The sequence below is a fragment of the Dermacentor silvarum genome, chromosome 2, assembly GCF_013339745.2.
Source record: "Dermacentor silvarum isolate Dsil-2018 chromosome 2, BIME_Dsil_1.4, whole genome shotgun sequence".
Classification (NCBI taxonomy): Eukaryota; Metazoa; Arthropoda; class Arachnida; order Ixodida; family Ixodidae; genus Dermacentor; species Dermacentor silvarum.
This window is the reverse complement of record NC_051155.1, coordinates 255,251,939-255,275,778: the sequence shown is the minus strand read 5'-3', so window position 1 is coordinate 255,275,778 and position 23,840 is coordinate 255,251,939. Positions and strand designations below refer to the sequence as shown.

The 23,840-nt window shown below is 47.0% G+C and overlaps 1 protein-coding gene across 3 annotated transcripts; it reads right to left on the bottom strand.

The window, feature by feature from the left end:
• LOC119443167 (retinol dehydrogenase 12) lies at positions 1-23,840 on the bottom strand. Of its 3 annotated transcripts, none has more exons than XM_037708330.2 (7): positions 23,257-23,826; positions 17,422-17,610; positions 14,492-14,731; positions 12,995-13,087; positions 11,968-12,162; positions 4,693-4,802; positions 1-2,209 (listed from the first exon to the last, which is right to left on the bottom strand). In XM_037708330.2, exons 2-7 carry the CDS (start codon positions 17,606-17,608, stop codon positions 1,940-1,942), a joined length of 1,095 nt encoding a protein of 364 aa, XP_037564258.1. In that variant the 5' UTR covers positions 17,609-17,610; positions 23,257-23,826; the 3' UTR covers positions 1-1,939. The 3 variants fall into 3 exon arrangements, with proteins under 3 accessions (XP_037564258.1, XP_037564259.1, XP_049518579.1); XM_037708331.2 differs by having other exon boundaries at positions 1,971-2,209; positions 11,968-12,217; positions 23,257-23,836; XM_049662622.1 differs by lacking the exon at positions 1-2,209 and having other exon boundaries at positions 3,922-4,802; positions 11,968-12,217; positions 23,257-23,840.

The following is a 23,840-nucleotide window of genomic DNA, read 5'->3' as shown; positions in this document are numbered from 1 at the left end:
TAACGAAAGACTGCGCGTTTCTAACGCGTTTGTGCTAGCGCGTTACGGCCCGTGCAAGAAGCTGGTGTAAGACGCTGTGGCCTCTCCGCCTTACCCCCGTATTCCTAAACGCTGATGGCGTCGTCAAACGCGGTGCACGTTCCGGCATGTGTAAACGGCTGCGTAAGACGCTGTGGCCTCTCCCCCTTACTAGAGAGTGCTGCACGTTTCTAACGTGTTTGTGCTAGCGTCCCCTTAAGCGGGAGATGGTGCAATTATAATGAAGGGCGCTGTTATAAAATAGGAATGACGTCACATATGGCGCGTGTCATTGGTGGAAGTCAATCGTTCGATTTAGTGCGGCGAGACTGGGCGAATTACACGGAAGATTCACGGTTTACCGATGATTCCCTCCGGAGCTTCGCCCACTCATCATCATTCACCCCGTGGATATGCGGTGTTTTTTTATTTATTGATTGATTGACTGAGGAAGACGTGCTGTGCAGATCGCTGTCTCGTGTGATAAAAACTTATCGGTTATGTAAACGGGGGCCTTGTGTCAGAATTCGTCAAGTAAAATGATTTCACTTGGACACTTTGTGTTTGTTTTCTCTTCTAGCTTGCTCAAGAGCTAAAGTAATCTTTGTGTTTGTATTTCGCGCTAGCCAGTCAGTTCAGTCTACAAAGCCAAAGACAGTTCCCCAACAAAAAAATTTATAATAACTTGATGACCTTTCTTTCTGTCCATGTGGACCACATTTATATATAAAAAAAGAAATTGTATGAAAGAAAATTCAGTTAGTATAGCAATTAATTATTTGGTGCTTGGTTTGCTGCTATAACTACAACTAAAAACTACCTCCAGCGTATCGATAACGCTACTATGGTTATGCCTAAGTTTACTGCGCCTAAATTGAAATGTTGAGGTGACGAAATGAACAAAGCAAAACTTATATATTGGGCATCACAGGGTTAAAAATAATTATTTAATCGCTTAGCGGGCCGCGGACAAGGCTGCCGCAAACGTGAAACAAAGCTTTATGCGTGTTCTTTTATCAAGTGTCATTCGGGTCATTCCATACCAACTGTCTCAACCTTGGCACACGACCATCTGCAATTCTTATTTTTAAATTTGAAGCTCTTCAGTAATACGCGAAAAGTCGCTTAAATATTTTTAGAACAGAAAGAACCGAATAACTGAGGGTACCCTACGTACAAGAAAGTTTTTTCTATTTATTCATTAGTTCAGAAGCTTCACCATTACCATGTCAATGATTACGGTAATACAATATTTGAATATATAGCCATAAAGGTATAGTTAAAAGTACAATACAAAATTATCCCAATAAAAGTTGCCATTACTCAAACATACATGAAGAGCGATGTGTTCAATATTATTTCAGCAGTCACGAATGCAAAAAAAAATGTTTTTTCCAGACTAGTAGCATTTGAACATCAATGAACATTAACGTAGACGGCACGTAAATAAAACAAATGCTCGATATCACTAATTACTTTCGATTCTCAGGATTAAGCGGTTTACATTTTTACTTGTATAGTGCAAATATTTATGTTTAATGTGTATTTGTGTATAATGCACCGAAACTCCTATTTTGAAGCGATTAGTTGTTGTTTCATAACTTTATTATTATAATGGCGGTGTATGAACCTATTTTGTGTGATCCTGGATGTTCTAAAGTGAAACGAAAAAAGCGAGTTCTGTTGCACTGTGCTGTGAACTACTTTCTGTAATCTATGTAATGCGCACTGCAGATGCAGGAGCCCCCATCAGGAACCACCTCTGTCTTTATTGAAATGTATCGAGACAAACTCAAATCAATGGAAACAATAGTCAACGACAGGATAATTAATTGCAGTCTAACGTCTGGACTGTAAGCGCATTTACCAATTAAAATAGCTAGGTACATGCGGGCGGCGGGGAACCGTTGCTATTGGCCATTCAGTGCGCACGTGACGCTGAGCCTGCGCGCTCTTGCAGAGCGCACGGGTTGGACGGGCTGCCGATGGCCCTCTCCAGCAGCTGCTGGTCAAATCCGACCAGCTTGACCGAAGCTCGAAACACCTCCTCGGCCAGCGCCCGGTCCTTGAGCAGCGGGTTACGGTAGCGCTCGTCGGCGCGCACGCATTCTTCGAAATATTCGCCCGTGGTCTTCTCGAGCGCCGGGTCCACCGCCAGCTGTATGGTTGTCTGTGCGCCTTGCACGGCCGTCTGTTGGTTATATATATACAGACGGCTTTTCAGCAGCGTGTTTAGGCTTCCCAATTAACTAAAAAAGTGCGACGCGGTATACTTTTACTTTTTTTAGAGCCATGCTGTTAAGGGCACAGTCACCGATGGTCGTGTCCGCGTGTAGAAAAAAAAAATAACTGTCAGCCCTTCCACTGGGATGGAGATGGAAGACCAGCGAAGCTGTGAGCTGTGCTATGGCGGGAATTATGCATTTCCAATTATGACAATTAATATCTGATGGGGTAATTGGTTATTTGAACTATTAAAGAATGAGAAAGATATGTGATCCGGTGGTTTTCATTTATTTGGTGACCACAGGGACCATGGCTTTATGGTCGCTACGGTACACCGCCATAGGGTGTACGGCAAAGGCTGGCACGTTATTCATAAACACGTCACCAACGCCGCGCGCGTTCGGTGCGAACGCGCGCGGCGTTGTTCTGCGCGTCGCTGACGTCCGCTGTCAAAATGCTTGCGTGAGAAAGCGCGCCAGCAGCAGCGAGCGAAGGTTCATGTGGTCTATCGCTTCAACGAAAACTGAGCGGCGAAAGGGCAGCGCATACAAAGGTAGATAGCTTTCAAAATACGGTGCGCGCGAAGTACAAGTACGCAGTTATAATTGCTCGCAGAGCAGAAGCCGCCCTCCCTCCCTCCCGCGATGCCTTCCCGCTTTCCTCCTTTCGCGTGGGTGATTGAGTCCCCAGTTCCCCTTGCGCCCGGTCGCAAGATACGCATTTGGTGCCGCAGCTAAACGTCGCCTGCCCTCCCTCCCTCCCTCCCGCACACCCCCAGCCTTTTGCGCGACGGAACAAGTCGTGTTTGCTCTCCACCGTGCGCTCACTCCCCATGAAAGCCTCGCGCGTTTTCACTCGCACATACCGCGTACAGTCAATGAGAGATGAGAGTTTTTCCTACACGCTGTAAAAACACTAATTGGCCGTATGCTGTATGTGCAAGTGAAAGCGCGCGAGAAAACCCGCTTTCCCGGGGAGCGAACGCACGGCGCAGTGAATGCACGGCGGAGAGCAAACGCGACTTCTTCTGTCGCGCGAAAGGCTGCGGGGGGACGGGAGGGAGGGAGGGAAGCAACTAACTGCGTGCTTGCACTTTGCGCGGCAACGAGCGGTCGCGCGCACCGTATCTTGAAAGCGATCTGCAACACGGCTCCTACCTTAGTATGCGCTGTACTTTCGCCGCTCAGTTTCCGTTGAAGCGATAGACCGCATGAACCTTCGCTCGCTGCTGCTGGCGCGCTTGCTCACGCCACCGTTTTGACAGCGGTTGTGTGTGGTCATCGAGTGCGATCTATTCATGTTTGCGTGTGCGCGCTGACACCATACTTATTAATTCAGTTAGTAAGCGAATGTGTACAAGTTTTCAGTCTGAGAAGATTTTACATAAAAGGCATGCGCTGCCGGTGTGTTTCATATTTGTTTATGGGCTGTCATTCTCAAAATTCTGAGGAGCTGTAGAGACTTGGACATGTAGCAGCACTAGCAACGCGCAGAACTGTTGTCGACGCCGTCGGCGTTTTGCCCGCGTTCGCACCGAACGCGTGCGCCGTTGGTGACGTGTTTATGAAGAACGTGCCAGCCTTTGCCGTACACCCTATGGCGGTGTACCATAGCGACCATAAGGCCATGGTCCCTGTGGTCACCAAATAAATGAAAAATACCGGATCCTATATCTATTTCCCATTCTTTAATAGTTCAAATAATCGTGGGAGCGGCCCGCCTCGACTTGAAATAGTCGAGCCTCAGGACTTTTGTAAATAAAAAGTTTTTACACACACACACCAATTACACCATCACATATTAATAGTCATCATTGGAAATACATAATTCCCACTATAGTACAGCTTCGCTGGTCTTCCATCTCCACCCCAGTGGAAGGGCTGACAGTTTTTTTTTATTTACTCTCATACCCACAGCACCATTTAGGCAATGTAAACAGCTTATGAGGTGCAATAAAAAGTAGTATACTATACAATACAATCAAAATACCTCTTAATGCGGGATTCGCACTTTCCTGTATCATTTATGTGCAGTGATTTCACGATAACGTACCCGTTGTTTAATTCCGCTTTACTTTGCTCTTATACGCACTCACCTCAATTACTGCAACGAAACATTGGGTACCACATATCCTTTGCACTCAACTCACCCAAACTTTTAAATGAAGCCCTCCACAATATAGCCGTAACCTGGACAAGTTCATGCACATTTAACGCTGCTGTATGTTCATATCCTGAAAAATTTTGGTCAGAAGTAATCTACAACTTTTCAAATATTTCACCCATAAGGTGGCATTGCCGTGTCTTCCACATGGTTTTTCTTTTCAATTCTGATACATGCGCCATGAAAAGAAAGAGCAGATATCCAACAGCAACATACCCGACATAAAGACAAATCCTGACAGCGCTAATGTATGCCTGGCCAACAGAGTAAAAAGGGCGTCATCACCTTTCCTTTGGTGTACGCAGCAACTTGAAAAATCAGTTTGCGCAAAAATGATCCATGGCTTGCTATGGGAGTCTGCACCAGGCCTGGATGGAGGGAGTTTACAGTGACGCCTGCAAAAGTAAGCGAACGAACAGAAATCATGACAAGTATGTGAGAGCAGTGTCTTTAGGGCATCGCCCTTGACTGCGTGTTGATCACGTGTCGCGGCGGTCGCATTGCGGGCAGAACGCATAAGCGCTTCTCGACCTTGCTTGGTACAAGTGACGTGTACAATTGAAAAATGACCCTCCGTCTCTTACAGCAACATGTGTGTTGCTCTTAATGTTTACTGCACACATTATATGCATATAAGAGACGCGACAGTTTCATATTCAACATACGTATACGCTCAGTAAATCTGCGACGTATCAGGATTCATCGTTTCAATATCGGCTCGTCACTGTCACTGTGCACTTCCTCGGCACTTCTTCCACCAAAAGTTGGAAGAAGTGCAGTGGGTGTTCTTGAGAATGTTTGGCAACCAAGTACAGGGTAATTCAAAGGGAAAATAGACAACCAGGAGTCATCAGAAAGAAAGTGAGGGAAACAGTGAGAGTGAATTGGATGCAACGAATGAAAAAAAAAAAGTTCATCAGCCATTCCATTTTGTGAAGGTGGATGACCAGTGAAGCTGTTTAGCGCCCGACACAGAGGTGACAGAATTTTGAACACAGGTACGAACATATGTATTGTCCTGATCAGTAGTCATCGTCACGATAGGTACGCTCGCACATTCGCGTATCACCTCTGTTATTTAATCTGTCCGTCAGGTAAGACAATGAATGGCTCATACCCCCGTAAACGCGGCCTCCCCATTACGAAGACAGAAGAGAAGTGAAATTCTACGCTGGAATGATGAGCGGCAACGCAGCCAGCAGTGGAAGATGACGACGACGCTCGAGCCATTGCTGATGATGATAGTTTTTTCGTGCGGATGCCATAAAACCGTGGATGCCTGTCTGTCTGCCCATGGTCTTTTCACAGCTTCGCTGTGAAAAGACCATGCTTCGCTGCCTGTCTGTCTGTCCATGGTCTTTTCACAGCTTCGCTGTGAAAAGACCATGGACAGACAGACAGGCAAAGAAATTTATTAAATAGGTCCTGAGAAGCCCTGCCCTAGGGCAGAGCTGCGGGTCGCTCCCACGTGGGGACGGGTAGGCCGAGTCTAACCGCCGCATCGTGGGCTCTCTGGACAGCCCAAGTTTGTCGTGACAGTTCTGAGCTCTGGATGGCAGAACTCCATTCTTCTTCCGTGATGCGATTGGGCCCCTGTAATGAGGGGCATCGCCAGAGCATGTGTTCTAGATGGCTAACAGCCGCACAGTCGGGGCAAGTAGAGCTAAAAGCCTCTGGACTGATTGAATGAAAAAGGGCCAGGTTGAGATAGGACTTAGTCTGAAGCATGCGTAAAGTGGACGACAGAGGTCTAGCCAGTTTTCTATGAGGTGGAGGATAAGTCCTCCTACCCAGGTGATAGTGCTTAGTGATTTCGTTGAAAGTGATGAGAGTGTCCCGAAACTCGAGAACCCCGGCCTCTGAGCTCGCCCCTGCTCCCGCGCGGTGGGTTAGTGCGCGCGCTTGGGAGTGGGCGATGTCATTGAGATTGGGCAAGGAGTCAAGCTGGGGTCCGAGGTGCGCCGGAAACCACGTGATGGTGTGCGTAGAGATGATCTTGTTCTTGAGAATCTTGTGAGCCTCCTCAGCAATGGACCCTGAAGCGAAAGCCCTGACTGCCGATCTCGAATGAGTGAAGATTTGTGCTTTGCTGCTGTCTAGGAGTGCCATAGCAATTGCGACCTGCTCCACTCTGGATGGAGTTGAGCACTTCAGGGAAGCTGCATTCACTATCTGTCCGTTGTGATCAACGATGGCAGTGGCAAAGTTAGACGACTGTCCATATTGGGCTGCGTCGACAAAACATGCCGAGTGGGGATCGTCTTTGATACTCTTGAGGAGAACGAGGGCTCTTACCCTGCGTCTGCCTACGTTGTGTTGAGGATGAAGATTACGGGGACACGGTGCGACTCGTATATTATTCCTTTGATCTTCTGAGATTTGACATTTCCGTTCTTCCATGAGTATAGGGTTGATCCCAAGAACCGCCAGGATCTTCTTTCCAGCCGGGGTGCAGGATAGACGGGCCAGTTGGGCCGACTCCTGGGCCTCAATTATCTCGTCTAAAGTGTTATGCACTCCTAGTTGCATAAGGAGGTCCGTGCTCGCCCGTAACGGAATGCCTAGTACTCTTCTGATGAGCGTGTTAGGTTTTTTTCTTTTCGGAGTTATGCCAATTGTGCATGGCTGCCATATAAACTATGTGACTCATGAGAAAGGCGTGGAATAATCTGAGGAGGCTTTCTTCTTGAAGGCCTCCACGCGTATTCGAGACTCTGTTAATGAGCCTGATCATGTTCTCGGTTTTGGCTGTGAGCTTGTTGAGCGTCGTATTGTTACTGCCATTGGATTCGATGAACATGCTCAGGACCCGAATGGTGTCTACTCTGGGGATGGTACAGCCGCTTTTAGTGTAGAGTTTTATGTCTATTTCAGACAACGGTTTCCAGCCTCTAGGTTTGGGACCTCTCCTGACTGGCCTGTAGAGGAGGAGCTCAGACTTGCTCGGGGAGCATCTAAGCCCCGTACTTTCCAGGTACATCTCTGTTTGATCTACAGCCTCCTGTAAGCCTAATTCAACATCTCCTTCGCTTCCTTCGGTGCACCAGAGTGTTATGTCATCGGCGTAGAGCGTGTGATTGATCCCTTCTATGTTGGACAGCCTTTCCGATAGTTTCTTCATGGCAATGTTAAAAAGTAGTGGTGAGACTACCGCTCCTTGTGGCGTGCCTCTGGGGCCCAAACTGAAATTGTCAGACTGGAGGTCACCAATTTTGACCGTGGCCTTGCGATCCCTGAAGAATGAGCTTATGTATCTGTGGAAGGCTTCTCCCAAATTGAGCTCTGAGATGGAGTTGAGAATGTGCGTATGGGAGACATTGTCAAACGCCTTCTCCAGGTCTAGGCCTAAGATGCCTCATATCTCTTGTGGTATTGTCAATGATTTGACACTTGATAAGCTTCATCACGTCCTGCGTTGACAAGGCCGGACGAAAGCCGATCATGTTGTAGGGAAACAATCCTTGTTGCTCGATGTGCTTGGAGAAGACCATGGAGATTTACAAGAATGAGAAGAAAGAAATTAGAAGGAAAAATCTGTGCGGTAACACGAAGGGAAGTGCCTTCCTATTTAAGGTTCGAGCTGGTTGCCTAAGGACAAAAACATACCTTAGCAAATATTCGGAACTAGATCAGGCATGCGTATGCTGCAGCAAAAATCTGTTGACCACTCAGCACATCCTAATGGAATGCGAAGGGATTCACCCAATGATACCCGTAGGTAAAATACACCTGCGAGAAGCACTTGGATTTAAAGTGGACGGAAGCATCAACCGTTGAGCAGTCGAGACAATCAAGAAATGTTTAGAGTATTGGTGAAAAAAAAGAAGGGAAGTGACCACTGGATCCGTTACAGGCAGAGGTAGGCGTACAATGTAGATAGAGATGTTTTGAGGAAGAGAAAAGATTAAAGAGATGTGTAGAAAAATTCTAGAATGAAAAGCATGTACAGCATACCTGAGTAACTCAAGGAAAACACGGGGAAGGCAGGGCGATGAGCAGAACGAGAACAAAGTGAAAGCAGGAGCCAACGTTTCGACAAGGCGACTACTTAAAATTAAATTATGTGGTTTTACGTGCCAAAACCACGATCTGATTATGAGGCACGCCGTAGTGGGGGACTCCGGAAATTTGGACTACCTGGGGTTCTTTAACGTGCACCTAAATCTAAGTACACGGGTGTTTTCTCATTTCGCCCCCATCGAAATGAGGCCGCCGTGGCCGGGATTCGATTCCGCGACAGAGTGTGAGTGGCGAGTTGACGGGAGCACGAACGCGAGTATCGACATGAGTGCTGTCATCATCATCAGCCTATATTTATGTCCACTGCAGGACGCACTGCAGTGCTATAGTGAGCACAAATTGGGGGTGGTCAGTTTGAGATGACGCTGATGTGAACGAGTGGTGGTGAGTGGCAGTCGATGCAAGTGGGTGTCGCTAAGTGTGATCTTGGTTAACGTGAGATAGTGCCGACGAATGTGAGCACGCTTGAGGATATATGAGTGAGCACACAGCCTGAGAAAATATTGGTGGGCGACTATAGACGTCAGACTCTGGAGTTTTGCAAGACGCGTAGTGCCACCTGCTGGTGCGAAGAGGTAATAATTGAGTAGTGCAAAGTCCGACTCCTTTGCTAAGTTGCCTAAGCAGCTAGCGAGTGCGACACAACGATTTAACTTAATTTTGGTTCACATTGCGAATGTTTTGCGCATTTAACACCCAGAAAGAGAGCTATGAATTTCTTCGCTAGTCAGATGCGCCGCCGAACTGCCATAAAGCCATGAAGTGCTTGTTGGCTCACTCATCAGAACGATGACGAGCACGTCGGCAACCGCGACAGCTCCGCGCGCCACGAAGAAACGCCGCAATCGACGCTACTGTAGCGTTGTAAATTGCCGTGAACGTGATAGCTGTCTCGAGCTAGAGTCACGTTCCCACTTACTGCGAAGCTCAGCTGTCTCTCACCGTGGCGCGCGCCGTGTAACACGGAGTGAGCAGCTAGAGTCAGACTCAAGACACGCACGATAAACATCATAATCCACGCAGCATCGCGCACGTACGTTCTGAAGGCTCAACGTTCCGGTTTTAGCTAGCAAATGCTAACACACGTTCCAACAAATAAATAAAAAAAATATTGTTCGCGTCCACCTTTAGGTTTGTTTTGCCTTCGGTTGTACCCCGCGAAAGCGGACACGCACGTATCTCATTTGCAGCAAATAAAAACGGAAGAAAACCGTGAAGAACACATTCGAAGATACGCGTTAACACGCTCGAGCGCACAGGAAGCGAGAGCTGAAGCGAGAGCGCAACTGAACAGGCGAAGGTCGGCCACTCGCCCCTTATAAAGCGAGCTTTGTACCACTGACCGTAAGCTACATAGCTAACTGAATTAGTCATATATGTACTTGATCGCTTTGACATTATGTACGTACCCAAATTTAACACATTTAAGCGCTAGAGAACGGAGGTCGGAGTGCTTATCTCGAACTCGATGTCGTAGGATTCTCGCTGTACTTGCGAGTTGCAGCTCGCCGAAATAACACGCTTTTACATTGTACACGCACTTCGCTCTGCTGAGCTTCCTCCCTTTCCGAAGCGTGGATGGGAAACTTTCCAGGTCCTTGATTTTGAGGAAACCGTGCCTCAACACAGCCGATTGTGGCCTGTGCAGTTTCGCTCTGCACAGTTTGCGCCAAGGCTGCGATTGGCGGGTTTTCCCGCCTGGGCAGAGCCTGAAGTCTGCCAACCTATGCCAGGTGTCGTGCACGTGCTTCGTTCCGCAGTCAGGCCATCAGCTGCTCCGCCTGCGCTTCGGTAAGTATTCAAGGGCCAAATAGATAAACGAAATTTAAAATAGGAGCATTGCTTTTATTCCTTCCATTTATTACGGCTACACAAGCGTACCACAAATCAAACTAGGTCTCTCTTGTCAGCTATTCGTTTTCACATAGCCCTTGTTTCATAACTGCGCCCACCTCTTTAGCCACCGTCTTTTGCGATAGGAAAACCTCGTCGCATACGCGCCAAATGTGGATTGCGTGATTCACGCGCTCCTACGGCAGTGCTGTAGCACTCATCAATGTTTGCACGCTCCATTTGCTTGTGGAATAACCTTTCCGACCAAATAGTTATGGAAAATAACCGCGATTAAATTGCGGCAATAGATCAACACGCATTTCCTCAGGTAATTAATGCTGCCATTTCTATCGTTGCATTGTGTGTTCCAATATTTTGTTCTCCCTGTATAATCCCGTACTTCTCCAACTTCGTGTGGTGTTAGTCGTTTTGTGATAATATTTATTGAAGAGTGTTTGTCCGTTCTTTTTCATTTCAATCAGCTGGTTATTTGCTTGTTGCAGTTACGTTTACGTTCTGAGGGTGAGCGAGGGTTGTTTGGTGCTGTTTTGAACTTGAACCCGTAACATCGTAATGAGATTTAACAAGTGCTGCGCGCACACATGCGCGTTCCAAATCTTCGCTGCGCAATAACGCTGGCATTATGACAAACGAACAGAGTGCACCACGCGGCACGCCGGGGCAAGCAATCTCGCAGCAGGAGTTATTTTATGAGCTGCGCAGTTAAAGGGACACTCCTGCCCAGCAAGAAACACAAACAGGGATTTGCAGGGCGCGCAAGAATTCAAAGGGACATCTGTTGAACAAGAGCCGCAGAAAGCTTTTATCGGAGCAGGGCTTACATATATGCGAGGCGAAAAAAATAATAATAATGCGATGTATACTGCTGCCTCATTGATGTAGCCACGGTTCTGGACGGAAAAAGAGAAAGAAAAAAAATCCCGTAGAAGAATCTCGGAATATTCTAGTTGGTTCATCATAACCGACAGTCGTTAACTCAAACAAAGTTAAGATAGAGGGAAAACAAATGAAAACAGCGCTGGTACTGTTTTCATGCGTCTTCCTTTTGTCCTCGTCTTCTTTGCGCTGAAAACGTTCGTTTATATATATATAAAAAAAGTGGCAACTGTCACAATCTTCAAGTTCCCGCATCAGCTTACCGTGACGTCATACATTTTGGCAACCTCTGGACGGCGTTAGTTAATTGTTCTTTTTTAAATAAATTATTATTACATTGCACTCAAAAGCAGCCATAGATTCAACGTAGCTGCCTTTGACAATTTGCCTGCCTGCGAATGGCTCTCGTAAATGCAAGGAATGTTGCTGTGTCCGTGACGCCACCTTGACATGGTCGGTGCCTTGGCTTGGACGTGAAACTGAAGAGGAGACAGTTTTTCCTTAATTTTCTGTTCCGGTAGTCAGTCAGTCGTATACAAGCAGAGTTCTGAACGAATGATCCGTCAGCTGTAATGGCGCTTCTCGTTCACAACCCTCGAACGTTAGGGAAGTGGCGAACGCAGCAGATTCCGTCTCGATTCCCGGCCGGTGCGACATTTATTTCGCGCCAGTGTTATGCTCGTAGCTACGCGCACAGCATGGTCACGCGTTCTTAAGAAAGAAGCGGGTACGCGTACGTGAAATTCCGGTTGTAAACTTCTCTGTGTGGCTGCATAAGAGTGAGGGGAGTTGGCCGTAAAACCCGCGTACCGGTGTTCTTGATCTTGTCGGCCAGCGCGACGGTGTAGAGGCACATGGCCAGCTTGCTGTTGGCGTACACCGCGAAGGGCGTGCGCAGCGTGCACCTCCCTCGCGCCTTCGCTTCCAGCTGCGACACGTCGCCGATGCAGTGCGAGTCCGAGGACACGTTGACGATCCGGCTCGGCGCGCTCTTCCGCAGCTTCTCTGGGCGAACAAAACTGGCAGATTGCTCTTGTTGTTCCACATGTTGCTCTGTGCACTGTAAGATAATCCACACGCTTAAAAATAAGGGTGCAAATCTGTCTATAACTGACACCTGGTATCAGCGCCAATTCCCGGTTGCATATTAGGCGATTGCGGCGTATACACAGCACTTTCCGACACCTGGAAAAGTCACGATAATTTGAATTTAACGAATTTTCACGTTGCAAGCAGCGCACACATAAGGCAGTGCCCGCGTTATCAAAAAAATTTTTTTTTCTGTCACAGTTGTCGAATTCAGGTTATCGCATATCCCGGGTTATTGTATGGGTGACATGTGAATAAGCAGCTGAAAAAAATTTTCAGGCACTGCTGAGCTAACACGTTATTTTCAGCGCGAAGCGCTCATTGCGTTTCACGTCAAGCGAACCAGCTTTGTCCCGACTTCACTGCAGCCGTATGGGTAAGCAAAACAGCAGCAGAAGCAGTATGCAGAGCAGACGACGCGAGCAGCAGGTCGCGGCTTATGCGTATAAGAAGAATGGCCCGCAATTTCCAGACTACCAAACCGTTCGCGAATAAATGGAAACACTCGCTTTGGAGACACACTGAGACCGTAAAATTGATTCATTTTGCGTGGCCATTTGATGTATGAATAACATGGTGAAGTATTGAAGAGTTGTATTGCCAAAATATGGTGGGGCCCCTGTACGCATCACTGATAGACGGGCCACTGGCCATGCCCTCTAATTTACATTTTTCACTTTAAAGCAATCTTGACGGACAGCATTTCAGATAAGACTTGTTTTGTAATACATGCATTTAAAGAACTCACCCAGTAGCATTAGAGTCAGCAGCACCGGAGATAAATGATTCGCTTGGAAGCAGGCCTCGAAGCCATCTTTTGTGTACGTGAACTCTGTCGAACCTGAAAAAAAAAATGAAAATAGACGCGGACAATGTAAATGCTTCTAACTTTCACTCAGAATATGCGATGAAGTCACATATCTCGGGGTCACTCTTACAAAGGAATTAAAATGGGAACCTCATATAAATAACATATATAACAAGGCGCTAGGTAAGCTGCATTTCTTGAGAAGAAAACTCAGAAACACACCTCCTAGCGTTCAATTGAATGCATACAGAACCCTCATTAGATCCGCTTTAGAGGATGCTGACTCAATTTGTGCCCTGCACCAGAAGTATTTAACCGACAAACTATGACGCATACAGAACTTAGCATTGAGATTCATATATTCGCAATATTCGCGTCAAGCGAGTATTGCGAACCAGCGCGTCAAGGCTAACATTCAACCACTAGCTCAACGTAGAATGATTTCTAGATTAAAATTTCTATACTTCCTCTATCACGGCTCCTATGGAATACCGCAAGCAGCATACGTTCAAGCACCATTCAGACTTTCTGCCCGAAATAATCATAATAAATCAATACGGCCCCATCCCAGTCATAATAACACTCACAAGTCATCTTTATTCCCACATGCCATTTCCCATTGGAACATGCCACCCTCTGATGCTGTAAACTGCTCATTTGTCAATGCATTTATTGACAGTATTCAGAATCTGCAATTCGAGTGGTAGTAAAGTGACTGATGTTATCTGTATTTCATATGCAGCCTCTTGTCGCTGCATACTTATCGTAAACGTTGCTTTTCCTGCTTGTGCGAACCGCTCATTTAAGCAGAGTCTGTGTATTTATTGAATACGTTCACTTTTGTGCGTGCTTATGTTCTTTGTTCGGATAGAATGGTTTCACTTTTCTCTCTTTCTTTTCTCCTTTTTTTTGTAATATATTTCATGCTGTGACCACTCCTTCATGGGCCCGAGGTGGGCCTGTAGTATTGTAAAATAAATAAATAAATAAATAAATAAATAAATAAATAAATAAATAAATAAATAAATAAATAAAGTACGCTCGAAAAGAACGAACAAATTGGTGCAGCGGTTGTATCACAAGAGCATGTCTGCGTTTTAAATGTATTTATATGAAAAAATCGGAGTTGGCCTTGATAAAGCTAAAGCTTCTTCTTAAGCCGTGTATTCTTTTCACTAAATTATTAACTACATGCACTTGTGAAAAAACCTAATGTATGCTGATGACAATGACGTAGAGTCTAAAGTAAAATCCATCCAGTGCTCGTATAGTGTTCCAGTGGTGCCAGTGCAACAAAGCAATTCACGTCGGTATAGGTGTGCGTAACTGAATTAGGCGTTAGCTTACCCAGTCTCTGCGGTCTTATTTCCTTTGAGACGGCTCGAGAGGTATGCATGCTGCGCAGCCATAATACTACCACTAATCTGAGCTGCTCACAGTTGATGAGGCCGGCGTTGTTGACGAGCACGTCCAGCCTGTCCTCGCTTCGGTTCACTTGGTCGCAGAACTCGCGCACCGACTCGAAGGAGTCCAGCACGAGTTTTTTGACCACGGCGGTCTGTTTCGTCTCGGCGCGGATCAGCTGGGCGACCGCGCTGGCCTTCTCCACGTCTCGGCAGGCCAGGATGACGCGTGCCTTGCGCCGCGCAAGCTCCATCGCCGTCTCCAAGCCAATGCCTGCGAGAGAAGCACCGGTGCGAGCTTCGCTCCAAATGCCTGCTGCGTAATCTCGGGTAGAGCACTGCACGGGCTTACCCAAAAGCCCGGGCCGGGTAGGTAAGTTTTTTCACGGGCTCGGGCCGGGTTCGGGCACGGCATGTGCTTTTTGACCCGGGCCGGGCTCGGGTTTTTTGACGCGGGCCCGGGCCGGGCTCGGACTTTCTGGTGGTGTGCATGTAACGTACAGCTAGTTATCCTCGCGCCTCTCGATTCTGAAAAACATGTCTTTTTCGGTCTCGGGCAGGGTTCGGGCCAGTCTCGAGCCGGGCTCGGACCTAAGGTAAAGGGGTGGCGGGCTGGGCAGGGTGGGTAACGGTAGATTATTTACGGGCCCGGGCCGGGCCCGGGTCTCGCCATAAAACTTTTGGTCGCGCTCGGGCGGGCATCCCAATGTAAAAACGGGCCCGGGCCGGGCCCGGGCTGAAAAAATCAGCCCGTGCAGTGCTCTAATCTCGGGTGCGCTGCATCGCTTTTCAAATAGCAGTGGCATTACTTTATAAGCTCTTTTCCGCTTTTCATAAGGAATATGTCGTCCATCGGTTCGCGGACGAGTAACAATAGCGTGAAACGCACACGCTCCCGCAATACTGCATAGTTACTGCATAGCTTTCTCTACTAGAATTCCTTACAAACTTCGGCGACTTTTCACAATAAAACAAGACTTGACATGTACCAACATTGTGTCGCAGCGTTTACGTTAGCACAATAAGTTCAAGTAGGTGAATGCGTATTACACTGATATCAACTTTCTATACTGCGTCTCGTACTTAGTATTGGCAACGCTACGTCATTGTTCACACACGGACACTGCTTTAAAAAAAGAAAAAGCAACGTTTGGAAAACTCCACTGACTCACCAGAATACAGCAGTAAAGCATCCGTATACGGCTTCTTCTGGCGTATTCTTCTTTGTAGGAAATCGCAGTCATAGCATCAAAGCAAGAAATCTATTCAATTTTTCGCCTACAATTTTGCCACCGATTGGCGTCGCTAAACAACGATTAGGTTGCTTTATTTAGTCAGAAAAATGGCGCGCAGTAAAGAAGTTATCGAACGTTTTTTTGTTTAGTTTTTAACTCAACAATAAATAGAAGAGATTTACGGAGACCTGAGTGTGAAGTAAAATTTGAAGCACTTGTTCCAGGCGTATGATGCAACATGCGGTAAGGGTTTGAGTTTAGTGCCCGTATGACATTCAACTGCAGTGCGCGACCGACTCGAGGACAACAACGGATAAACATTATATTGATCCTTTATAGAACGAACGCCTACCAACGTTCGTTTTTGAAAGAAAACAATCTTGCGCTTGTTACCGAGTTCAAGACCGACCTTCGGACATTCCACATATCGCATAGCGAGGAAACGCGTAGCCCTGAGAACTGCCTCGCTGCTCTGCACTTACGACCTATGTGCCCTGGTTTACCGCACTTCAGGCGACGGACGGCTAGCTTTTTGCGTTCCTCGTCAGTCTTGTGGCGTGACTTCATTTGTTGCACAGAAGACAGAACTGCTTAACGTAAGTTAACGAAGGTGAGGAGGATGCTGCAGGCTTTGGGCGGATCAAGCCTGGCAAGGCATGCTGGCAATTTGGCTCCGGCCGAGCGCCTCTTTTCAGAAAAGTTGGTTAATGTTTGGAAGCGCCGCCCGAGATGGGTGAAAAGACGACGCTCACAGCGAAGTGGGTTGCAAAGCGCATAGTCCGTGATCCATCCCGCGCACGGTGCCACGCTGGGCCATCCAGCCCCCCGGCCCTGAAATGAACCTGCCCATCATTATCAGTGATTGGCTAAGTCCTAAGATGATGATGACCCCGTCACCAAGGCCAGCGCTGACAGTAGCAGTCTAGATACGGAGCCTCGCTGCGGCTGTTCGTCGGGTAAAGGTGGTCGCAGATTCCATCGCGGCCGCGAGGCTTGTACCTCCACTCGGCTTTCAAACTGCATCTGCAGAAACTTCAATCTGGCTTGCAGTAGCTCAGCTCTCGAGTCAGTGGCGGTAGGCGTGTCCCTCTGATGCACTGGCTGTAACCAACAGCTAAGTTCTGGCATCGGCTAAAAACAGCTAAGATGACATCGCGACCTGGTAGAGAGCTAACTACACAGCGTCCTCGAGTGTTGGCATGCACATGCTCCAGAGGCAGCTGGTCCGAAACTGGATTTGCTCGTAGAAGTCCCGAAGAAGTGGCACTTGCGACGAGCGCTCAACAGGATTGAGGACGAGAAAGTTGACTATGTAATGGTCCACAAGGAGTTCAGGACGCCTCAATCGTTATTTCATGGCATTGACGTCGACGTTGTAATTTTCCTCCGTCGTGCAGATCCATTCCACGGGTGTCGATGCAAACCCAACTAGGTAAGTCTTCAGATACTTAAAATTCTCGATATTTTGGAAGCTCGAGGTTGGTATAAACTTTGGCCTCGAATTGTCTCACAACCCTTGCCGATCACGAACCACACCGGAGAAAACATGGAGCTGTGAGGTACCTGACTGCTGGCAACAGTTGGGGTCTGTACGACTGAGTAGACTTACGGGGCTGATTTTATGTGTAGAAAACAAACAAACAAACAAACAAACCAACAAACAAACAAACATTCGAGCAAACAAAGAAAACAAAGAACGAATACCAGGGTGTTCAGGGGGATTGCTCACCCGATGTGGCGCCAGTTACGATCACCGTCTTGCCTTCCATCGACGTTGTAGAGGAGCACATTCCGGGTCGCTCGAACAAGTGGCTCGTGGCCAGTGGAGGCACTCTGGCGAGAAACATCCACTCCGAGACAAGAGCACCGAGCTGACCGAAGGGTCTGCACTCCTCGTCGCTCCGGCCGTGGTCCATTCCTGCAATGGCACGCCAACTGATCTCTCTCTTCTAGCCCGTCAGAGCAAACATCTTCAGAGAAACACGAGTACGGTAGCTGATCATGCAGAAGGGAGCAGGCCACGGGAAGGAAGCGACCACTCAGGCTCAACTGAACCGATGTTTAATACGGGTGTCACACGGTGCATTTTTGATCGCGATCAAGCCCAATCCGGATCGACTTTCTCGGTCGCGATTGACTCATTTGCGCAAGCTCCCAGGAAAGTGGCTCAACAGCCAAAGACAAGTTGTCCTCGCCAGGCGCAACCGAAACTTGACAACCAATCTTTACAGGAAACCCACGGATCGACGACAGTGTCTTCCCTTCAACTGTAGCCACGACAAACGCAATAAAACTAGTATTCCGTGTAGCCAGGCAGTTTGTCGTAAAAGAATATGTTCTGACAGCAGCGAATTTACCAGCCGGAACTGTGACCAACTTCGAAGCGCACTCACTGAACAAAAGCATCAGTCGGAAATAAGTACACGCGCCATTAGACGCGCAGAAGGTCTCAACCGCTCGCAGCTGCTGAGCACTAACAACAAATCTCAAGAAAAGTTCACATACTAATCTAATTTTGACACACTGGGCATCAGCTCCAAATGTCAACCATTATTCAACAAAATACTTCAATATTTTAACACAGAGCAAGCGGCTTAAATATGTCTCCCCACAACGACCACAAGTTGTCTACAGAAGACTGCGAAACTTTAGTGATTTGCTCCCCTCATCAGATGACGCAGGTCGTCATCTTTGCAATGAATCTCGCTGCAAAGTTTGTGCGCACATGACTACATCAAAAACAGTTTCCTACACTTAAAAAGAAAATGTTTACTGTCAGTTAACGTTGACCTCACGTGTGACAGCGCTAACGTCATCTACCTTCTGGAGTGTTGAACTTGTGAAAAGCAATGCATCGGTCAAACAGAAACTAGCTTCAGGATTCGTTTTATGACGCCCTAAGCCTCCCTAATGTTGGTATGCCTGGCCTCTGTTTTAATAAAATTAAAGCCACCATTTATCAGTCTGGATTTAAAACGCATCACGACAGTCATAGGATCAGTCTTAATCCATATACCATTCGTTCAGGCATAACGAAAACATTGTGGAATATCACCTGTCGCGTGCTGTCATAAACGCGTTTTGTGACAACTTTGTGATAGTGCTTCGGGTGCTCCGTCTTTTTTTTATGTTTTTTTCCTGAGCTTTCATTGTTTGTCATGTGTGTGTGCGAAAAATGTTTATTTAGAAAAGTCCTGAGGCTCGGCTCTTTCAAGCCAAGGCGGGCCGCACCCACGATGGCACCGTTAGGCCCAGCCCTTCAGCGACATCGTGGGCCCTCTGGACAGCCCGTAGCTCATCTTGAAAATATGAACTCTGTAGCATCTTCTTCCAATGGAGCCATTCTTTTTCAGGGTTGGTGAGAGTCACGGGGAATCTCGCGAGCATGTGTCTGATCCCAATGATGGCATTGGACGCGTGACAATTTTTCTTGATCTCCCTTTCTGGATAAATTTTATCAAGGTGGCAGGCGTGGGATAAGTTCCTGTTTGCAACAGTCGCAGTGAAACTGCCTGAGATGTGTTCAGCTTTGAATCTGGCAATGGAAATTGTCTGCGTCCTAGATAGTAGTGTTTAGTAATCTCATCATATCTTAATAAATGATCTCTAAATTCCCCGGCCTGGTGGTGGACGGCTCGGTTGTGACTGTCACGGCTAGCAAGACCTCGTGCCAAGTCATGAGTAACCTCATTGCGGTTTGCCCAGGTCTCGTCCACTTCTCCCATATGCGCAGGAAATCATTGGATTTCAGTTCTCATAGTCATATTGTTTTCAATAACTAAAGTATTATTGCGCAACAAAAAGACACGGACGGGAGAGAAGAACACACACACCAAGCGCAAGGTGTGTGCGTTCTTCTCTCCCGTCCATGTCTTTTTGTTGCGCAATAATACTTTAGTAATGGATTACCAACTTGCCCGGAATGCTGCTCTCATTAAGTTTTCAATAAGCTTAGCTGCAACCACGGCCACGTAGCCTTTATCGAAACCTTTTATAGCAGCTTTGGAATCGCTGTAAATGAAAGTCCATTTATTGTTCCTGATGGCTAGAGCAATTTCCACTTGCTCCGCCCCCATGGAATCCTTGGTAAAGACAGTGATGACATCTTGTACCTTCCCTTGAATGTTTGCTACTACGGCAGTATATGCTTCGTTCCATTTCACCCTGGCAGCACCTACGCAAGCCGCCTGTTGAGTCTGCTGTTCTATCTCCCGCAAGAGTGGTTTAGCTCTTGCCTTTCTCCTTTTGATATTGTGCTCTGGATGCATGTTTCTAGGGAGGGGAGTGGTTCTAATCATATCCCTAATCTCAGCTCAAGGTGGGATTAGGGATATGATATTGTTACGGTAGGCAAGCAGACAATGTCGACGACGGAGAGGAGAACGAAGTGCTGTTCGTGGAAACAGCCTCTCTGTATTCTCAGCTGCTGTTTATCTATCTCCTGTAAACACACCTTGTAAATAGTTTATACCCGTGACATTTTAACTCCACTTCATCCTCCAGTGAGCGCCTTGATCTATTTAGCTCTACCCCTATCGCCTGTTGTATATTCCTGCCGGCTCATGTTTTTGTCAATCTTTCCTGTTGCGCTAGCTGCTGAGCCTCCGCAATTTCCTCTATTGTGCTATGCACCCCTAGGCTCATCAGTCTCTCGGTTGCAGTGTTAATCGGTATCCCTAAGGTAGCTTTAACGAGCTTCCTAATCATCGTGTTAAGTTTGTTAAGTCAATTTGAATAATCCAATCACATAAGTGAAATGACAGAGCAAAAGCATGAACTAGCCTTAAAGCACTCTCTTCCCCCAGGCCTCTGTGTCTATTGGTAATTCTCCTTAGTAGCCTAATGACTTCACCGGTTTTATTTGAGATATGCTGTGTTGTTCTATAGTTCGCATTATTCGCTTCTATGTGGAATCCAAGAACTTGATTCCTTCGGATAGCCTGATTGTAGTTCCTTAGTGAGTGTGTAAATTCACTCTGGGCTCGTCTGTCAGAATGTAACCTCTTAGTTTCGACCTCTTCTACGATGTTTCAAAACCAAAAGTTCCGATTTGAAGGCCGAGCATTTCACCCCCATATCTTTCAGTGTATTCTCTACAATATATATCATGTAATATATATCCTCAATTTTCTCCAAATTTCTTGCAACCCTAGACATTGCTAACTTGAATAGCATGGGCGAGAGTACTGCCCCTTGCGGGGTGCCCAAATTTCCCAAGTTCTTTGCCTCTGACTTAAGCTCCCCTAACATGAGGTTCCGAGGAAGTTCTTAACCATGTTAAAAAATCTCTTGCCTAGCCCCATCTCAGAGAGAACGTCAATTAGGACCTTATGATATCTGCTGTCAAAGGCTTTTTCCACGTCCAAACCCAAGAGCGCTCTCGTGTGCGCTGGGCTGGCCTGTACGAGCTGGTGCATGATCAGGAGCATAGCGTCCTGAGTCGACAGCCCAGGGCGCAAGCCGATTAAGTTGTACGGTAGGATGCCCTTTTGTTCAACGTATTTCTTGAGTCGATTGAGAATAACGTGTTCCATAGCCTTACCTAGGCATGATGTTAGCGAAATAGGACGGAGGTTGTCTAGAGTGGGCTGTTTACCTGGTTTTGGTATGAGGATAGTGTTGGCCACCCTCTATTCCTCCAGACACACCCCTTTTTTCCAGAGTTCATTGAAGTGGTCACTTAGATATCTAAGTGATTGATTCATCATCCAGATTGCTAAGGATCTTGTTAGTTATTCCGTCGGATCCAGCCACCTATCTACCGTGAAGACTGTGGAGAGCCGTCCTCATTTCGCTCTCCGTGAAGTCGCGATCCATTTCCTCACAAATACTACCGGAGTATGCATAGCACTCGTCTCCATCAATTGGTCGCTTAAGCGGGAGATATTTGGCAGCCAGTCGATCCATGATTTCCTATTGCGTTCTATCCCGGCTTTCTTGGTGAAACAACTTACCTATTGCCGTGCTTTTGTTCACCCTTGTTTAATTTTCCTTAAGCAAGTGTTTCAGGAGATTCCAATTACCCCCGTGTTTAATTCTACCATCAGTTGAGTCGCAGATCTCGCCCCACTGCTGCTTTGCGAGTGTCTTCGAGTGCTCCTCAATTTGCTTATTTAGTTGCGCTATCTTCTTTCTGAGCCTTTAGTTGAGTCTTTGCGTTCTGTATCTTTGTACTATAGACTGTTTGGCCTCAATAAAGCGGGCCAGCCTGCTATCCATAATCTCAACGCTTTCCTCTGTCTTAATTTCTTTAGTGGCCTCTTTGACGCCCTGTCTGAGATGGTTGACCCATATCTGAAAGGGCTCTTTCTCAGCCTATAATGTTCCCATTTCCCTTCTTTTCGCTCTGGCTTTCATGAAAAGGTCCCAGTCTGTGCCATTGAAGATTCTAGCTTCCTGCCTCGGCATGTGCATGGTTATGTGTAAGATATAATGATTGCTGCCGAGATCGATATTCGAATTTTCCCAACTAGCTCGTCTTGAGTTGTTCACAAAAGTAAGATCAGGTGTGGAGTCCCTGCATGTGGATGTGCCACCACGGGGGGGATATGCTGGATCAGAGATCAGGCATAGCCCCAGATCCACGGCAAGGCTCCACAAACCTTCTCCTTCTTTTGTATTCCTGCTGTATCCCCATGTGTGATAGGGAGCATTAAAGTCCCCTCCAATAATGAGCGGGGCAGTTTTGGCAACCAAAAGTGCCTTGTTGAAGAGTGCTCTAAAGCTCTGTCTCATGTCGTTGGGGCGGCTGTAAATGTTCAGACAGAAAATGCTTGTCTCTATTCCTGTTGAGTATTATTTCCACTGGAATACATTCAATTCTGGAATGTCTAAGATGAATGTCGTGCTCTATGTATGGTAGCTTTTTGTCAATGAGGGTTGCCAATCCATTCCACGTTTCTTTACCCCCAAATATCGTTTTGTACCTAGTAAGCTGGTCTTCATCCGATTTGATCAACTGTCACAGTGGTTCCCTTTTTGTGTTGGAATCAGCGACAGTTCCATTGCCACACATTGAATACATGATTATTGTCCATGGTTATTAGATGAGTCCGCCTTGCTATTACTTGTTAATGTCCTATTTGTGATGGCCCCTGACGTTCCAGGGAGCGACTTTACACTTTACACCTCTGATGGCAAACATTCATCGTCGTCATCCCCTCGCGCCTCAATTTTCCTAAGTCGTTTTTCCGCCGTTAGCCTCCATTTCCATAATTTGTCTAATTTAAAGTTAGTCCTTTCCGTTGTCTCTCTTATCGCTTTAATTACCTTTTAATTTCATTGAGGGCCGAAAAGACCGAGTCATCTTCGGAGCTCACCGCCCGCTTTTTAGGGGCAGAGGAGCTATCTTCTTGCCCTGGATCGTTGCTTTCGCTTACAGGTCTAGCTATTGCTACACTGGCAGGGTTCTGCTGCGCTTTCTTTCGAAGTTCTGCTACCTGTCTGGTCAATTCTTCATTCGCTTTTCTTAGAGAGGTTACTTCCTTAATCAATTGCTCTACTCTGTAATCAATGCTCCCAGCCACTGCCGCGGTGACGTCCCCAGCAGCGACCCTCACCGTACCTTTCACTTTGCCCGCTCAGGCGGTCTCAGGTGTCTTCTTGCCACCAAATGCTGAGCCCCTTTCCTCGAAGCGCACCTGCGCCTCCCTTGACTTGGAGCGGCTTCTTTCCCTGGGTTGCAAACGACGCCTGGATCTAGTGCGGCTCCTGGAGCGTGAGCGCCCCCTGGTGCCCGGGTGATGGTTGGGCGCCGGCTGCAGCTGCTCCAAAGGCACCCTTGTTATCGACCGGGATCTGTTGCGTTCTCTCCGACGAAGTCGTACAACGTGCGGGATTTGAAATCTTTGCTTACATGCGTTCTTACAGAAGTTAGGATTGTAAATGACTTCCATGTCACATGTGGACCTGTTACCGTAATCATATCTGCTCATCGACATCGACACTGTAATGTCACTATTGACTATTTTCTGTAATGTCACTATTGACTATTTTGATCGAATGAATTACCACATTGATGGTGCCCTCACCTCAGCCCATAAAAGCTACTGCATTGTAACCAGATCGTTCACTCTGATGCAGGCCGTGGCACGGTTGAAACGTTAGTAAATAAATATTTCCTTTCAATCCTGTGCGACCTGCATATCC

Coding starts and splice junctions, on each gene's coding strand:
- LOC119443167 (XM_037708330.2), bottom strand. CDS start 17,608: ATGGACCACGGCCGGAGCGACGAGGAGTGCAGACCCTTCGGTCAGCTC. Junction 13,088..14,491: donor CAACGCCGGCCTCATCAACT/GTGAGCAGCTCA, acceptor TTTTTTTTTCAG/GTTCGACAGAGTTCACGTAC. Junction 2,210..4,692: donor CTGCGTACACCAAAGGAAAG/GTGATGACGCCC, acceptor TATAACCAACAG/ACGGCCGTGCAAGGCGCACA.